Source organism: Larimichthys crocea, chromosome XXIV (assembly GCF_000972845.2).
Source record: "Larimichthys crocea isolate SSNF chromosome XXIV, L_crocea_2.0, whole genome shotgun sequence".
NCBI classification, from domain to species: Eukaryota; Metazoa; Chordata; class Actinopteri; family Sciaenidae; genus Larimichthys; species Larimichthys crocea.
Genome location: NC_040034.1, coordinates 16,034,820 through 16,053,172, shown reverse-complemented (window position 1 = coordinate 16,053,172; position 18,353 = coordinate 16,034,820). Strand labels below are relative to the sequence as shown.

Here is an 18,353-nt window from a genome sequence, read left to right as displayed (position 1 = left end):
CACAGCAGACAGAACGGGAAGCAAGACAATAAGCAGGAATTCACGCACACACTTGTCATTGTACTGTGAACCGCAAGGTTGTAATGTAAAGGAATAAAAGAGGAAACAAGATTTTTTTTTTCTTCAACATATCTTTTTACTGGTCTTTACACTTGTCACAGAACATCACATAAAATTATCAGAGCAGACTTGCTCTTTTGTTGTTTTTAATTACAGACAATGCAGTTACATGTTCTTGTCTCAGAAACAAATATTGCTTTGTCAATTTTTTTTTTCCATCTTTAAAAAAATACCACTGATAATTACTGGGTTTTATCATTTAGGGTTTAGAGAAATGAAATGAAATAGGATGACACTCATTAGTACTTATCTGGTTGTAGATGTGTCACTGATGCCAAAACAGTCTATGGGATGCAAACTGTTATTTTGCACATCAGAAAATGACAGGATGAGGGGCAAGGGAGGAATAATCCCACCTAATAACAAAGCAACTGAGCCCATCTCATTTTGCACCTTCGTCACCAACAAGACGAACACGACAGACTGATAAAATCCTTCCTATTTTTAACAACTTTGGTTTCTAATCTTCAACAATTTGGAAACCACCGATCATGCCATAATGACAGATTCATGTAGATTAGAATGGTTTGGTTTTGTATCTGTCCTTTGTGAGTTAGAAAATGTACGGACTGTCAGCTCCAAGGTGTCTATTTTAAAATGGCACATGTATTCTCTATTTTTTACCTAACAATGTTCAACCAACATGATTTTACTCAGCCATGCTCGATTCTAGATGCTGGCTGGCGACACACACACACACACATACACACACACACAGGTGTGAATCAATAGAAGCAGGTCAAACTGGGATAGGTAAAGAAATAGCTGGACATTTTGACTTCGTGTTGAGTTAGATAATAAGATATCGATATCACTGTCATGTCTGTACAGTTTTTAGAACACTACTGCCAGCAGCCGGTCTGTTTAGCTTAGCACAGCGTATGCTTGACGTCACCTGTAGGTTTCTGAAGAGTTCAGAATGTGTGTCAGTCCTGCTTCTTCGACCTCTTGGCTAGTCTAAAAATCAGCAAAAACGTGGACCTGAGGTGGGTCGAAGGACACCTGGTCAAACAAGCCACCTATAATGGCACCCAACTGTTTATCAAAGCAGCCACGCTGTTAATTATGCATAACTTTAAGCCTTGAAGTGGTAAGTTAAATAAAAACAAAACTGTTTTTTGTACCAGGATGTAAACATGCTTATTTCTGCTGTGAAGTTGGACATTTTAGTATGGGCGCTTATGGAGATTGACTCACTCCTGCAGCCATCCTCAAGAGGCCGTTTGAGGAATTGCAGTTTCTGGCACTTCCGCATTGGCTTCATTTCACAGCCACTGAGGTTGGAAACAGGGGGAACTAAAGGCTCTGTCCAAAGGTAAAAAATAAAGTGCCTTCTAAAACCTCTAAAGCTCTGAAATTGACTAATTAATCCATTCAACACCTAAAGTGTTGAAATGACACGTTGTGGATTTACTAGTTCTTGGCTGCGCACAGAAACTTCCGAGTTGCCGAGCAATGAGCAGAGACACCAGGAAGATACCACAGAGATATAACGTGTTAATTGGCTTTAAAGGTGATTTTTTTTTTATCAAGCTTCTCATCTAACCCTTGGCAAGAAAGCAAATAAGTATATTTCTTTAAAAGTGTAAAAACTGCAAAAACTGTTCCTTTAACTTCCAAAAAGAGCTGACTGAAAATAAACCGGAGCTTTTCTTTTTACACACACACACACATACACACAAAACACACTAAATTTCATTGTATCCGTCTGTCCTGTCCTGTTATGTCTGCTACACATTTAGATCTATGAATAAGCTGGGGAAAGAGACTGTTTTGCTAGTCAGCATTATGATTCAAACTATTTTATAATGCTGCACAGACTTTGTTGTTAGTCTCAAGTGTGGCATCCCTTTTTTTTTTAACGTCATCAATGGACAGACCAACCAAACCATAACAAACCTTTTCTGGTTATATCGAATTCATGTAAATGAGGTTTTGAAAACACAGCTTTTCAAGGCTTTAGCAACTGTCCTTGAAAGTTTGGGCACTGTCAAAACAGGTAGCACTAGAAAACATGCATTTTGAATGTGGAACTTTGAAATTTCAGACATTTGAAAGAATCCCTGCATTTAACTACATGCCTGTGTCCTGTTTTAGTCAAACGCAGTCACTTGGAATGCAAGATATCTACTTAGTAACAAGAACAATTACATTAACACACAATATACATTTATCTATAAAAACACTAAGGCACTTGAAATTGTGATTTAACATTTCCAATGTTTATGATTGTTGTCTCTCAAAATAATAATTTGAAGAATACACATTGTGCCGCCACTGCCAGCACCGTCGCTCGCCATTGCCTGAGACAGCGTCAAAATCAACAGGGCACACGTAATCACATGTAACCCACGTTTAATAAAAAGAACAGCTTAAAATCAAGTTTGAAAATGCTACATCATATCTTGCAAACACACACACACACACACATATACGCACAAAAGCACACACTCCCAAATCCACAACCCTTCATTTCATAAGTTTGTTTAGGGTCCTGAAACGAGACCATTGCACCAATATAAAGCCCTACTTGAGACCTTTAGTTTTGTGCTGTGGGGCTTGAAAATGGTCTTGGAGACAGTGCAATAGCAAGCTTCACTTCACCTTTGGGATTTAAGATCCCACCATATGTGACCTTACCCTTTAAAACTGTTTTTCCAGTGCCAACAGTGGCCAAGATCTGTCTTATTTTTTCCTTTTTTTTATCTGACCTTAACGCTAGCAATACAGTTGAATGGTGTTTGTCTTGTGTGCCACCCTGGAGTATATTAAACCATTAAAATAAAGCTGACTTGGCATTACAATAGTGTACGTAACTCTCACCTTCATCTGCTATGAGGAGAAATAATCTTCAACTGATGACAGTTATCGTCATCATTACATTTTTGTTCTAACAGATGTAAATGATTTCTATTGTCTATGAGCCCTGCGGTGCCAAAAGCTGACCTTGTGCAGCTCCCTTTCTGTGGTGGTAGAGTCCCATTGACAAGGTCTCACAACCTGCTCCTCTTCCTCCTCCTCCTCTTCCTCTTCCTCCTCATCCTCTTCCTCCCCCTCCTCCTCCTCTTCTACCCTATCTGTCATGCAGCTGTCTTCTTCTGTCCTTGTGCGTACATGACCCAGCAAGGTCCTAGTCCTACTTTTCTGGCTTGACTTGTCCTTAACAACATCAAGGGAAGGACCAGCTTGTCTTCTTTCATCTTCTTCTTCTTCCTCCTCCTCTTCTCTCTCTTCTTCTTCTTCGTCATTTTCCTCCTCTTCCTCAGCATCTTCATCCTCGTCATCATGCTCTTCGACGGCCACCGTCAGCCCTAACTTACTGTGGTTAGCTAGCTGAAAAAAAGAGGAGGAGTGCGGTGTGGACGGACAGGTAGAGAGTGCTGCATCATACATGGAGAACGGAAGGTGGAGGTAGTGTCCTGCAGCAGCTGCCGCTGCATAAATGCAGCAGCATGTCTGGGCACAGTCAGGGCGTAGATCCCCCTGTCCTCCACGGACCATCCGGAAACGCTTTCGGAAGGGTGGTCCGGCTTGGGGTGCTAAGCAGATCCGGGTGGGTACTGTTCCGTGGAGTGCCTGGTGAGGGGGATTAGTGCTGGGTGGCGGGACGCAGGGGCCGGTCGTAAATGCTGGGTTTGGTGGGAAGCACCAGTCAGTACTCTGGAGCAGGATCTCAGTTCGCAGGCGCCGAAGGAGATTGTTAACAAGGACAGAGCGTCGGAGGAAGGCCTCAGGATCATCGATGAATCGCATCTTCTCTAGGGAGAGGCGCAGAACATGGGCACGCTCCTCCAGTACTGGCGCAACCTGAAGGATATTGATTCAATAGTGATTTTGGACACAGTGACAGTCTTTGTACCATTGTTCAAATTACTTCAAGACAATGAATAACATAAAATAATTGCAGTTTAAGACTGTATTAGGATTGGGTGTCAAGACTAGATTAAGACTAGCTTAATTTTCTTGTTAACTTCACAGACAGACAATTAAATTAGTAAAACAAAATTAAAGAAATCACCCAAGAAAAACCCAACTGAAAATGGACTCAATGGCCAATTGCCGAGAGCCAATTTATTTGTCCAATCACCCAACCGTAGAGTGAATTGGATGTAGTCTTGATACACTGTGTGCTCTGAATATGATCATTTGAGTGTGTCAATACTTACAGTCTGGCAGTATGTCCTGAAACTGAAGGGAGGCTCATCGTCATCGTCAACAAACTTCCTCTTGAAGTATGCAATCCTTGATACCGAGACGTGATCAGGAACACGCCTGCAGTGGGTTTCTGCAAACAGAAAATAATACCATGAACCAACTGCAATGTCTCCAAATCTTGGACATGAGAGAAAGTAAACATTATTATATGTTTTTATGATCTACAAATACAAAAATGTTTTTTTATTCTGAGGCATAGCACAATGAATTATAAGTGAAAACCCGTATTTGGAGTCATGTTTCTTCTTATGTAACAGCTATCTGTATTATTAGGATTATTTCATGTTCATCAATGTGGATTTTATACTTTATAATACATTATTTAAATGCACTGTAATGACATACTGTATGTGAAAATGCTGTAAAAACAACATGAATGCAGAACCTACAAAATATTCTGATGCATCAATAAAAAGAGCAGAACATCTTTTTACTTATGGATACATTTAAGATCAGATCTAACCAGTTAACAGACAGCCAGGTTCAGTCTGAGCTGAACCTGAGCCTCATAGTAAGTACTCTAATCGGCAGCAGGCTATTCTGAGAGAACAAGTTTCTATGGTAACTCATTTAAAGCTATAATGACTGTTCAACTGTCAACATCGTCATAATTCATACAAAAGAAATTAACTGAAATGAAAGCAGGAGCACTTACTGCTGACCTGCTACCATGTTGATTAGTTGATTGATCTACACATCATTAGCATCTGCCATAGTAGCACAGCATGTTTAAATACACACAAATCATTTTGACTGATGGAGTGCATGTAGCTTAGAAAAGTAAAGGGAATGACAGGAAGGACCATGACAGATGGTTTGGACAGATCTCAAAACTGCGCATGTGGTGAAAAAACATTTCAAATAACTCTGTGGACCAGATGAAATCAAGCTGAAATCAATGAATGAATTGACAAACATCTGTGCTTCGTGTTCGTACCTTGCGTAAATTGTTCTTCAGAGTTGCGTGGTGGGGCAGGGTTCGATAGGCAGGTCTTAGTGCAACGCTCCGATTCCCATATGGGCTGGTATGTGGAGAGTGGAGGGTCTCCCTCTGGGTCCAGGAAAGGATTCATGGACAAAACTAGGGTCATCTCTCTCTCGGATTCCTGTCTGGAAAATGCAGATTGGAACAAATAAGCAACAAAGCTAGTCAAACAGTAGATAAATGAAATCTGTAAAATAATGATAAACCGAGGTGATCTCTTAATATTTTGTAAAATAATACTCCCTATCTCGATACCAGCTTGCAAATTATTTACGGACACGTTATCTCCATAAATCTGTTGAGTATTCTGCATATGCTTTCCTGATGATGTGGAAAATGTTAACAAGATGTTTCTCTATGATACTGGCAAACACGTCGGTGTGGAGGAGTAACCTGCAAGCGGCATGACAAATCTGAATGACAATAATGGTGAGCACTAAGAAATTGACAGATGGCTGGCGACTCTGTGATATGCGTGGTACTGAAACAAGTGGGACACAGATGGAGAGATGACACCCACTCACACCATGAATTATCTATTGATTAGTTGATAGAAGAGTCTAGCGAGATGTTTGACACCAATTTGTTCAGAGAGATGGATCCCGCGCACTGGAATCACACTGGGAAGCTGTGTCAACACCACAATAATCTAGAAAGCAAAGAAGATGTGCACGGTGCCAATGGGTCTGGTGCACAAAGGCAAATGAACTGACTATCAAACAGGCAAAGCACATCCTGTATTTGAGTTTATTCATGTCAATTTTTGTCAGTTTCCACATAATACAAATAATAATATGAAGCCATGTCACCTTATGTTAACTGAAAGTGATACAGATAAGAAGAAACATGAGGCCAGCACATTGCTTGGCAGCGAGTAGTATTAGTCTGCCAACTGAGCTTTTTTTCAATCTGAAAACAGAGCCCTACTGTGAAGACACTGAGCGTCCTGAGAGTCTGTCTGTGATTCTTTGAATCCGAGGGGAGAAACTGTATCGTCCTTTTGATCACAGTGAATGGCTGTCATTTGGTTTGCTGTTGATTCCTCCCCTTCATGCAGAATGCAAAGCCAGCTGTTTCGGACCTCTTTGTCGCCACCTTTCCTCCTCAAAGCTTCTCCTGCCCCTCCTCTTCCTGCCCACATGAACAGATATCATCGCCCACAACCCATCTTGACAGATCAAACTGAGGCGACACCATCTCAACCTCACCCCTGTTGGGTAGCTGATTAAAATGTCCGCTTCAATAAGCTCCCTGCTTTGCTTGGATGAACAGTTTTATTTCTGTGTGCTGTTTTTCTAGTGTTTGCTTTTAACTGACTAATCAGACACACCTAAAGCCAGTGAAACATCACCTGAGGCAGTGCTGCGCTTACCAAAACACATCTAGCCAGCCCCAGGGAGTAATGGATTACATAGAGAAACATTACATTTCATATGTTTTAAGGGTACAATGGGCATGCTTTAATATCAACAGTCGACTGCAACAGTTCAGACCAATGCCTGCAATGCTGCAAGTACTGCATCAATCCAATTTTATGCTCCATTTTATCCTCACTCATGAACAAGATCCCCCTGTGAATTGACACCACTATGATAGTGGAGGGTTTTGCAAGTCCCTGTTACTGCTGGACCTGTCTTGTTGGGACAAACTTCCCAGAGGACGGACTAAGAGTGGTTGCATTGCCATACATTACGTTACATGGCAGGACAACTAGACATAGCCAAGCTTGCGTCTATACGCACAAGAACTTCTAAGTGGGGGCTCTTACCTTGCTCAGCACCTTGTCAGGCATACAGTACTCACCCGTACCTACCTGATCAGATTACTACTATGTTTGAGTTTCCTTACACGATGTAGTTTGCAGGTTGAGTATGTAGCCAGCTAAATTAATTTCACAAAAGGAGATTTTTGGGGGGGCAGAGGGGTTATGAAGTTGTAGAAAAATAGCACAAAATTAAGAATTGGGAGGGAGACAAGTTACTGTGCAGCTTACTTTCACGATTCACCAACAAATTCTGATGTTTATGCGTCTGGAAGGACTGTAGGGAGGATCCTGCTGAAAGACATTAGATTTTCTTCTCTCTGCAGCCTGCAACTCAGCTATTCCAGTTTTGGTCACAATCCATCGTGTTGCATTATGGATTATTCACATTTCATAACGCGTTGTCAGAATCAAACCACATTTGTGTGAGCTAGATTCCACTGCTGAGGCGTCCCCCTCGCCAAGGACCACCAACTAGGGCCAATTATGTCACTGTTATCGAGTGCTAGTGCCATGGTTAATTAGCAGCTTTGGCCCCTCTCATGTCCCCTCTGAGCTGTTTTCCTCTCCATCACCTCGCCTCACTGCTGTTGTTGCTACGTTTGCTCGGGCATAAAGAAACAAGCACGCCATCACTCCCTCTGCCCTCTGTAGGGACCTCCATCTAAACATCCACCCCTCCCTCCTTTACCGCCTCTCTCACCCCCACCACTTTCTCTCTCTCTGTGTCTCTCTCCCCCCTATGTTTCTCGCTGACATCCTTTCAACAGCGGTCACAGTTGACAGCTCTCTGAACTGGGGGGGGGGGATAAGAAGAAACAAAAAAAAAACAAAAAAACAATGAGAATATGGACCGAGCAGCTTCCCTACATGTACAGCAATACTTCTTGTTCTTCAAAGAAAAGGAGGAGGAGGAGGAGGGGGGAGTGACAGTGTGAAGAAGTGTGTGTGTCTGTGAAAGGAGAAAGGAGAAATGGAGGGTTGAGGAATAAAAACAAGGAACGCGGAGAGAAAAAAATCTCCTGGGGGTATATCATACCTCTATTTCTCCCTTTCTCTGTTTCTGTCTGCATCTCGCAGGAATGTGAGAGTGATTGAAAGCAAGCGCTGGCTGCGTGTGTGTGATTGTGTTTAACAGATTGTGTGTTTGAGCGAGGGCGAAAAAAAAAAGAAAAGAAAGAAACCTGCGAGCGTGTGCAAGTGTGTGCACGTATGTGCGAGTGTACGCGCGAGACGCCCCTTCGCCTCTGTTCGTTCTCCTCCGGCTTCATCCCTCTTATCTTCCCTCTCTCACAGCTTCTCTACCTCTGTCTGACTCTCTATCTCGCCTTCTTTTTCATTACACCCTTTGATGATGAGAAGTTAATTGCAGTGCCGGGGCACGAGACAAACTGTGGGAGGGAGACAGAGAATGATGGAGAATGGAAAGAGAGAATGGGGAGAGGTGGAGCGAGGGCTGAGGGATGGATGGATGGAATGAGTCAGAGAAGGGAAAGATAAGTGCCTTAGGAGCCTTGTCATGAGTGGAGACAGATCGCCCGCAGGGATGATTTCTGCTGCTGTGATTGACTCCCTCCCTCCAGTGCTGAGATAGACAGGCGCACACACTCAGACATGCACAGCTTGTAGTGTCCTTAAATATTTTGGAAGGAAAGTCAGCTAAGGCCAACGACAGTCAGCTGAGGTACTAATGTCAGATTCAGGATTTCCACACATATTGTGTGGGTGTTTGTCTTTCTCAAACAAGGCCATCTTTGACATTTACAGTCTAATAATAACCGGTGTCTTTGGTTTCCTATTGTAGATTCAGGTTCTGGTATTGTTTAAGTAATAACATCTGCATAGAAACATCAGCGCATAGAGGAGCACCCACACAACTCCGTCCTCATTTCAAGAGGAAATCTAAAGAAACAGGTGTGCAGCAGTGACCTCTGGATGAAACTCATCTCTGGCAGATGTGGAGAAAAACGTGGCACTGGAAAAAGCTCTGAGCAACAACAACAGAGACAAACTTAAAAGGATCTCCATTTTAGCTTTCCTCAACTAAACTGAAGGTGGCACGTGCCTTAAATGCTGTGTTACCCACACATTGTTAAAATTAAATGTGTCATCTTCATAGAGAGTATAAAATATCTCTGCCAGCTCCCAGCTAATCCAAAAATGGGCATCGGTTGGGTGGAGTTCAAACAACACACCTGTCAATCAAAGAGGCCATGCTCTTAATAATGCAACTTTAAGCCTAAATATAATAAAAAATAAATAAATTCAGCTGCAGTACAGTTGTCATAAAGAGGAAATTAGCTATCGAGACCAAAGCGTTTTTTGTACCAGGCTGTGAACATGGAGATTAACGCATTCTGTAGTCAGCCTTGAGGAACTGCAGTTTTTGACACTTGACAGCCACAGTGGTCAGCTTATAAGATAGCAGATTTTTATATTATCTTCAGATTTAATATATATTTAATATATTCATCATATTTCATTATTATTTTTATATTTCACGCCACTATCTAAAAAAGAGAGGCCTGCTTTTGTCTATTGCTGACTCAGGGACCTTGCGTTTCCAATATTAATGATAATGTTAAATCTACAACCTTCATCTTTGCTAACTGCACCTTGCAGTGTGAGAATTTAACCATGACCAAGTGGCAGCCTCCGGTGTTGGGAAATGAAGCCAATGCGGTAAAGCTAAAAACTGTAATTCCTCGAGCGGCTGCTTGAGACAGGTTGCAGAAGTGAGTCAATCTCCATAAGTGGCCGTATTAAAGCATCCAACTTCACAGCAGAAATAAACATGTTTACAACCTGGTACAGAAAATGGTTTTGGTCACTATAGTTAATTTCACTGTTCATGACAAATTCTTTTTTTTTACTTACCCATTAAAATGATATTAAGTCTTAAAGTTACTTAACAGCGTGACTGCTTGACTGACCAGCCGTCATTTGGACCGTTTCGGTTCCGCCAATGACGCACGTCTTTGCCGATATTTAGATTAGCAGTACATCCAACATACAACCTACGGGTGACGTCACTCAGGCACTGTCATTGAACTTGACAGGCATAGCAACAGTAATTACAGGGTGGGGTTAAACAAATGGTCATTTTTTTGTATTTTTGTATCATTCATTGTATGTTTGAATATAATTTAATTCAATCTCATGTCTATTTGTCATTAGTAGACAACATAAGCATGTTATTGTGAAAAGTGTACCACGACCAACAGAGGATTTTTGAAGCCGATACTGACATTGAACAAAATAATGTTAATATGACCTAATTTGGCATCATAGATATAACATATAGCATATACACAGATACAAATATATCAGCTTTAGCAATAAGCTAACATTGGTCCATGTACTGGCCTGGCTGATTTATTGGTAAAAAGTGTGATCTGCAACACATAAAATAAATCTAGCTGTTTACAGTTTTCATGTTTTCCTTTCAAAGCGTAGCCAATTTTATGCACATGCATCCCCCCTGGTGCATGTCTTAGATGTAAGGACTGTATCCCCACCAGCACCAACTTGTTTTCACATTTTGTAGCCACAATTGCTTCACAATATCCACAGCAGGTTTTATGATGAACGCAGTGCTGCCTCTGGTCGCAGGCATTTATGTTATTAAGATGTGTAAAATATGACCCTCCGCTTTGCAAACCTCCACCTGTGTGAAAAATCTATCTGAAAAATAAGTTTCCGCTTACTTTCAGCCTACATTTAATACAAGATAAACAAAAAAAAACATTCAAAGAAGAAATGACATTTCAGCCAAAAATAAGGGAAGATTTAATTTGTTCAGTGATTCTGGGGAAGTATGAAACATGCCTCTAATAAACTTTGTGCTCTCTTTCTTTTCTTTGCGGCCTCAAAAATGCTAATCGATCCAGCATGTGTTTGTGTGAGTGTACACTGTATCAGTGTGTGTGTGTGTGTGTGTGTGTGTGTGTGCGTGTGCGTGTTACGTGTTTACTCCCTGTTCTTTTGGCCAGGTTTTTACCAAGTGTTTCCGAGCCTTAGGGGAACAGATAGCAGCGAAAAGAGTTCATGTCTGTGGTTTTCACATCAAAACAGATCCCAGACCGCCTGAGAGGGTCTTCACAGCACACACAAGCATGCAATATGTCATGACTTAACAACTGCACAGAATCAAGCAGATAAATTGTGGAACTGGGAATTCTGCGGAGGACATGAGCGTGTTGGTGAGATTTTGTTCTGCCATATTCCATTACCGCAAACGACATGAGCACACACCCAGTGTATGAAGAACACAAATTAAATAAAGACTAAGAATGTGCATACCCACACTGAATGTGCGTTTATGTTTACAGTCTGAGGGGAAAGTCTGCTGTTGAAGCAACAGTTATTATAAAAATGTAGCACTTTTTCTCTTTTATGTTGCAGTAAAATTAGCAGCAGCTCGTAAGAATATGTACTTATCATCTGGTTTAAACCGGAACATTTTCAGATGACTGGACAGCAATTTCCTTTCTTATGTTCTGCCAATAACATTTTTCTCCACTGGCTATGTCATGATTGTTACTGTTTGTGTGTAAAGGAAACAAAAGGAGGGTCGAGGATAGGATTTGTAGCAGATATAAAGTTGATTATTATCTGCAAATGAACTGCGATTATGAAATTAAGATGATAACAGCTCTGGATTGCGACATGCAACTCGCTAAAGGAACCCACAGCACTAATGCGAGCCATCTTTGCAGAGAATCGGATGGTTTCTCAGGCCATTTGAACTTCAAAAGAGGTTTAAAGAGGTTTTTTTTTATGTGTAATGTATGTGCGTCAGCTTTGACTTGATGACAATGTGAAGGCATGGTTTTAATGCATAACAGTGCAGTGCGTTTTGAACCATGTGCCATGCCGCCTTACAGCTCTTTTCACTGGTGAGACAGTTAACACGAAATGGCCAACGGAGGTTGCAGCTTGGCAGAGAAGTCAACTGAAATTTATTCCATATGTATAGAGCCCTGGGGAGGGAGCTGGCAGTAACCATGTGCATATGAACAAAGTGAGAAAAATCCTTTTCATAAGTCACTCTTGACAATGTCAGCTCTTGTCACTGTCAGCCCTTGTGTATGTCAGTACTTATCCCTGTACAGATACAGGCAGGTGTGTGTGTGTGTGTGTTTACAGTGACAGTTTGTGTGGTGGACGAAATCTGTGCAATACATCTCCACAGTGAGAGGATAAGTGGGCGTAGCCCTGAAAGAGCTGCCTGTGGTTGCCCTGACAGGAGCTTCAACAGCAAGCTTCCTCTGAGCTCTGTGATCTCACAGCAGGCACTTTGAATCTCACTGGAAGAGGGAAAACTGGAGTACTGCTGCTGCCTTCCCTGCTCCCCTGCATTCCTTCTTTAGTTTGATGCCTGCCGCCTCTGTTCACACGGAGACTAAATGGTGATCTGATTCGACAGGGACAGGGCCATTGATATCTGTCACATGTGGAGTACCTGTTGAGTATAATGCTACCTGGTCAGTTGCATCACCGTGATCCTCCTTTCTCTCCTGAAATACATCCAGCAGTGACTGAAATCTACTTGGAAAGATTAAAATAAAAAGGGAAATATTGGTGTAATTGTGCAAGATAAAAATCATAAATATTTGGTACAATAATATATAAATAACATAGAAGGAAACTCAAAGTAACAAAGATGCTGGCCAAGTTAAAGATATTGCTGAGGTCATTTAGAGTTTCTAAACTGTAAGATGTTCATCTCTTACGTATCAAGTTCACAATTCTTTAAAAAACACATTTAAAAATGAATAGTGCCTGATATATATTGTTGTTTTTATTTTTTAAATAGTGGTTTCAATAATTCAGCATCGGTCGGACTCTAATTAAAAGAGTGCAACTGCTATCTGATGGCAATTTCACAGTTCATTAAATGTCCTGTTCAAGTTTAACAAGCACAAAACTACAAATCTCTGTGTCCTCTTTATGTTTTAAACAGTCACATGTTGCTTTGATGTTTTTTTGCTACATGTTTTTCTTTCATTAATATATTTTTTATTAAAGCTGTTTCATAAAGTATTTGACTTTTTATTTTGGTCGTTAAAAAAAATCTGAATATTTACATTGACTTTTTGTCTTCTGTTCCTCTTTTACTGTCTCACTTCTATCTTTAGTGATGCTTTGCAGTCAAAAACATTGTTACATTACTGCACGGACACATTCTGTACCTGACTGTGCTGTACTCTAAATGAATTAAAGAATAACTTTTGAAAGGTGCTGCAAGGTCAGAAAAGATTGCTCTGAATGTACATCACTGCAAACCCTCCCACGCTCACAGCATGCAGGTATGTTCTCTTGCAGATATTACTCGAATTTCTTTATGTTATTTTTTTAGAATGCTGAAAAATATGCCTGGGCTCATCTCAAACTATGCATTATGGTCTATCTGTGCTTTTCTATGTGTAAATATTTATAATTATTTCCCAGTAAAGTTTACTGTTCCCAGTGAAGTTTACTGTTGTGTACTGTAAAATATTTGGCCTTTGTCAGTGTTTGATAAAAATATCTGCAAAAATCATTGCCAAAAAAAAGAAATGTGTGCTTATTTTTCTACATGAAGAATATTAGCCAATAAATTAATATCCACATTTTTTACTCATTTTCAATCTCAGTTGGAGAATTGGCCTGAAAAATCCAATATCAGTCGTACTCTGATCGTCAAAGTTAACTCTATTACTGCTGTAATCTATATATAATGTGATGTTACCAACACACGTGAATTTAGATACAATCCAGATATAAGATTAAATCTGCAGGTAAACACCAATCAGAAAGCCGACTGATGACAAATAAAGTCCATGACGATCATCTGATGTTGATCATCATAATGTAACTGAGAACTCTGAGCCAAGACGCAGCCCACTTCCTCTGAATATGAACATGATATATCCCATCAATATGCCTGTTGGCGTGTGGGTGGAGAGTGTGCAAGTGTTGGCATAAGCGCGCGAGAGAACAGATAGAGAATAGATAATAGGTGTCATGACATCCTTTTCCTTCAGAGTAGCAACAACAAGCGAGCTGTTCGCCATGAATCAAAAATTGAGACACTCAAATAGCAAGTAATTAGCCTCCTGCTAGGAGAGTGGACCACAGTCACTAAGAACAGCCACGCTGGGCAAATTATACATAAAAAGCATGAAGATGGTTTGCAGAGGCATGTTCAAAAAAATCAATGCAAAAACACAAAACCTATGTTTTATTGGACTCTCTCTCACACACAAACACACACACACACAGAGAGAACCTCTTTAATATTCAGGATCAATGTCTACAAGTAGGTCTCCTCCTTTACAGATGTGTGTCTGTGACATCAGATCCTGATACACAGCAGGAATTTTGCGTAGCATTAGAGACAAAGTGTGCTTAACGTAAAACCCTGATTTAGTTTAGTGTTACACATCCTGGCTCCCTTCGCTGTGAGAAGAAAGGGACTAAACCAGCTGCAGGTCTGGGGGCTGGTTATAAATGTGACACAATACTTGCCTCTTTGTGCGCACAGTATGTTACATCCAGTTATGTATGCACATGATGGCAAAACATGTTCCAGGCTTAATAAAGGTCCAATTTGTTTTGATAGCTTGGGTTATTTTCACTGCTTTCCATGTTTTTACCTCTGCTAATATACATATTTATTTGAGCCAGAGTGCCTGGAACATTATTATTCATAAAGAAGACATTTGATGAGATTGTTCTAACAATGTGCTGCAACACAGCTACTTACAGCTCTGACTGGAAGTGGATCAGTCACGCCCAACTGGAGGTAGGTTTTTATATATGTGATACATATATATGATACAGGTGATGTACGCACTGCAGGGCATGTAAGGACTTAACAAGATAAGCGTACCACCAGTGGTACTTGTACCACAGTGTGAGAACTATCACATTTTGTGTATTGTTTAGATTTTCTGTTTGCGGCTTTTCACTTTTTAAAGTTTTCAATCAATATATGGGAATTTTAAGGTGGACTTAATTTAAATGATGATACAATTTAGGAATGAATACATTTGAATGCATGTCTTTTTCTGCCATGTTGCCAATCTCTATACACATGGCATCATATGTTATGCTGATGATATTTACTCTTTCTTATCAAATAGAAGCATTTGCCCGCCTGACTTTTCCATTTAGTTTGGCCAGTACAAAGATAGAAATAACTTTATGTACGTCATGTTATTGTTTTATTATATGAGTTAAAGGTCCAGTGTGTAGAATTTAGTGGCATCTAGTGGTGAAATTGCAGGTTGCAACTTGAAACATTTCAAGCATGAAGGAGAAACTACAGTGGCTGTCAAACTCAAGAAAAACAGGTCCTATGTAGAGCCAGCTTTTGGTTTGTCCCTTCTGGGCTGCTGTAGAAACACAGTGATTCAACATGGTGGACGCAGACGAGGCTCCACTCCATCTGTCGATATAAAAGTCTCATTATTTAAGACTATTCAGGGATAGGATGTTGGCTGAATATAACTCCTTCCACTCACGATGTGCTATGTCGGTATTTTCTCTCTTTCTTTTTTTCATTGCTAACATCTTAGATTGTGTTTGTGCCGGCTTGCAGCCTGTCAGGAATGATGAGAGCAGCTTGCAGTTGGTGAAGGGTCGTCTTGGCCACGGTGGCGTGACTAAACTGGGTTCAGGGCCTTCAGGGATTTTCATCCCCGCACTCTTCTCGCTGAGCGGTGACACGTGTGTTGTGACAGGGCCGCCGTATACGGCGCTGCATTAGGAATTATCTGGGGACGGCTTGTTGTGGCGGTGAGGGTTAACAGGCCAGGGGTCTGTGGGTATACGTCACTGTCACGCTCCCAGAGGTGGATGCAGCACATTAAAGACGGACAAGGGCATCGGTATGTGTTCATCAAGAAAAAACACTTGTTTGTCACATTGCAGTATAATACCAATCCCTGTTATTTGATACTGGAGTAAGAAACTTGATTGAGTGATTAGTTTTAGCTTCTGGAATGTGAGACTTTTTAAACCACCGTTTGTTGCATTAATTCTGTCTCATCTAAATAAATCACTCTTCTGAATTCATAAAGGACTACGCATTAGTGCTGCATGGTTTTCAGAGGTAGGATATCAGGCTGTAAATTCATGTTTTTTTTTTTTGCGGTGACGGTGAAGTCATAAGGTCTGAGCTATAAATAAATGTCATGTCACACCTTCCTCTATTTTTCCACAAACAAATATGTGTTCTCCTTCTCCCTCTCAAGTTGTCCACCTTAGTTGTGGGTCTTTCTAGAGCACAAAGGCTTATTCATGATGGGGAAGCGGTGCCTGAGGGGAAAAAAGAAGTCTGGGGCTACACCCTGCTGTCCTCACACACACACACACAGACACACTGAAGCAGCTCAACTTGTCTTGGCTGAGACCGCTTGCACAAAACAGAGCGAAGAAAGAGAGGGACAAAGGGAATGAGATGTGAAGCCAGTCCATTTCTTGCCAACTATCATCGCCTATGACGTTCCATTAGCATTTCCGTCTTTCAGCTCAACTCAAATCTCAACTTTCCTTTTTACTGTAATGTATATTTCCTACTACACCTGCTTTCTGTGTCAAATTACAAACCATTATGTGTCATCTGTGTCAGAACAACACACCTCAAGTGCTGTTAATTTTATGCTTGGCACCACGTCTGCTGAAAGGCAGCCTTTAAAAATGTATTGCATCTCCTTTAGCGTGCACTACATCGTCTGCTAAGAGCCATGTTTTGAAATGCTGCTCCAGATGTGAGTCTCTGCGCCCTGCTGAGGGAGATGAATGGCTAGGGGGGCTGCAGGCTACCTACAGGTTCACATCCTTAATGAGCAGAAGAGTCTGCTGAGAGCAAGATATGATTGATAGCGCCGCGACACTGGATGAGGGGAATCGCAGCGAGGGCTTTTGATAAAGACGACGGGGTGGAGGACTTTGGCAGGCGGCAAAGAGGAGGAATCTGGCATCGGACTTGCCCACGCTAGACGCCAGGAACCCGTCCACCATGCTTTGCAAAAGCCAGAGCGCTTCCTCTTGTTATGGCCTCACTTCTCTGGTCTGTTAGTTTAATCTGAGCTGGATGTTCCTCCCTGTTGCGTGCCTCACTATATTCCACATAACACACTTTTCCCTCCAAGGGAAACAAATAGCAAAGGTGGAATTTCTGGCAAGTGACTCCGGATGTTGTTGGCAGTGAGTGGAGGTGAAGCGCATCCAACCCTATTACCAACCCACTGTGCTCGAAGCTTTTCTTTCACCAAAACAGCAGATAAAGAAAAGAGACAGGGGGGAGATGGTGTATATTTATTGCCTTTACACCACAGGACTTGCAATGTTTTAATTTCTTTTAATCCTCTCTGGGGCCAACAGGGTGTTAATGGTCCACTCTGAGCGTGTGGATTCTTGTGACACTAAGTCTACGGCAGCACAGAAATGACATCAAGGAGAGAATTACAACAGGAGCTCAGAATTCAGCTAAATCGTCTAAACCCCCACCACCACCACCACCACCACCACCACCACCAGCACTTTCCTTTCAGGCGGCAGCAGTAATACAGGCAACCGCCGCTTCAGGATTTGCAGCCAAGAAGCAGTCCCCACAAAATAATGAAGTGAGGCTGGATGGATGCCAGGAGGGTGGCTGGTTATGTCAGCCTGCATAATGTGTTAAACCAGGGTCTCTGTCATGTCATACCAGTGAGCTATTGACTGCCCTGTTTATCATTAATCCTGCAGGATCACATCTAATTATGCTACTACATGTTTATCCAGTTCAGTTCAAGTGGATTAACCACTTTGGATGGAAAATCAACAGAATTACCTGAAACATTTTCTACATTAATGTCTTATACTTGTGATTTTTAAGTTGTGATCGGTGACTTTGCGTGATTAAAATTCTGAAATAAGCGCTAAAAAAATATTTAATCAAAAAAAAAAATAATAATAACAATAACTTATTGTTTACATCCCAGGCTAACCTCACTGAATGGCAATATGAACACTTTTTTAAAAAATGATTTTAATTACTGCATCATCAGACAAAAGCACACACATTTTTTTTAATTATTTTTTTAAGTGAGCTTTAAAAATAGGTGTCAAAAATGTTATTACACACTTTTACTTACTACCAACAAACTAAAATACTCACAGGGTGAAACATATAGCTGAGCAGAGAGTTGGCTTACCTGTCTTGAATTGTTTTGACCTCGTCCTCGGCTCCACACTTGCTTTGTGATAACGACTGAAATCCAAGCTGCGTGGATGAAA

The 18,353-nt window shown here is 41.2% G+C and overlaps 1 protein-coding gene across 1 annotated transcript; it reads right to left on the bottom strand.

The window, feature by feature from the left end:
- Positions 1 to 1,219: 1,219 nt before the first annotated feature.
- sertad4 (SERTA domain containing 4) lies at positions 1,220 to 18,347 on the bottom strand. The gene is made up of 4 exons (XM_019266362.2): positions 18,272 to 18,347; positions 5,273 to 5,445; positions 4,287 to 4,405; positions 1,220 to 3,927 (listed from the first exon to the last, which is right to left on the bottom strand). Exons 2-4 carry the CDS (start codon positions 5,424 to 5,426, stop codon positions 3,031 to 3,033), a joined length of 1,170 nt encoding a protein of 389 aa, XP_019121907.1. The 5' UTR covers positions 5,427 to 5,445; positions 18,272 to 18,347; the 3' UTR covers positions 1,220 to 3,030.
- Between the last annotated feature and the right edge of the window lie 6 nt (positions 18,348 to 18,353).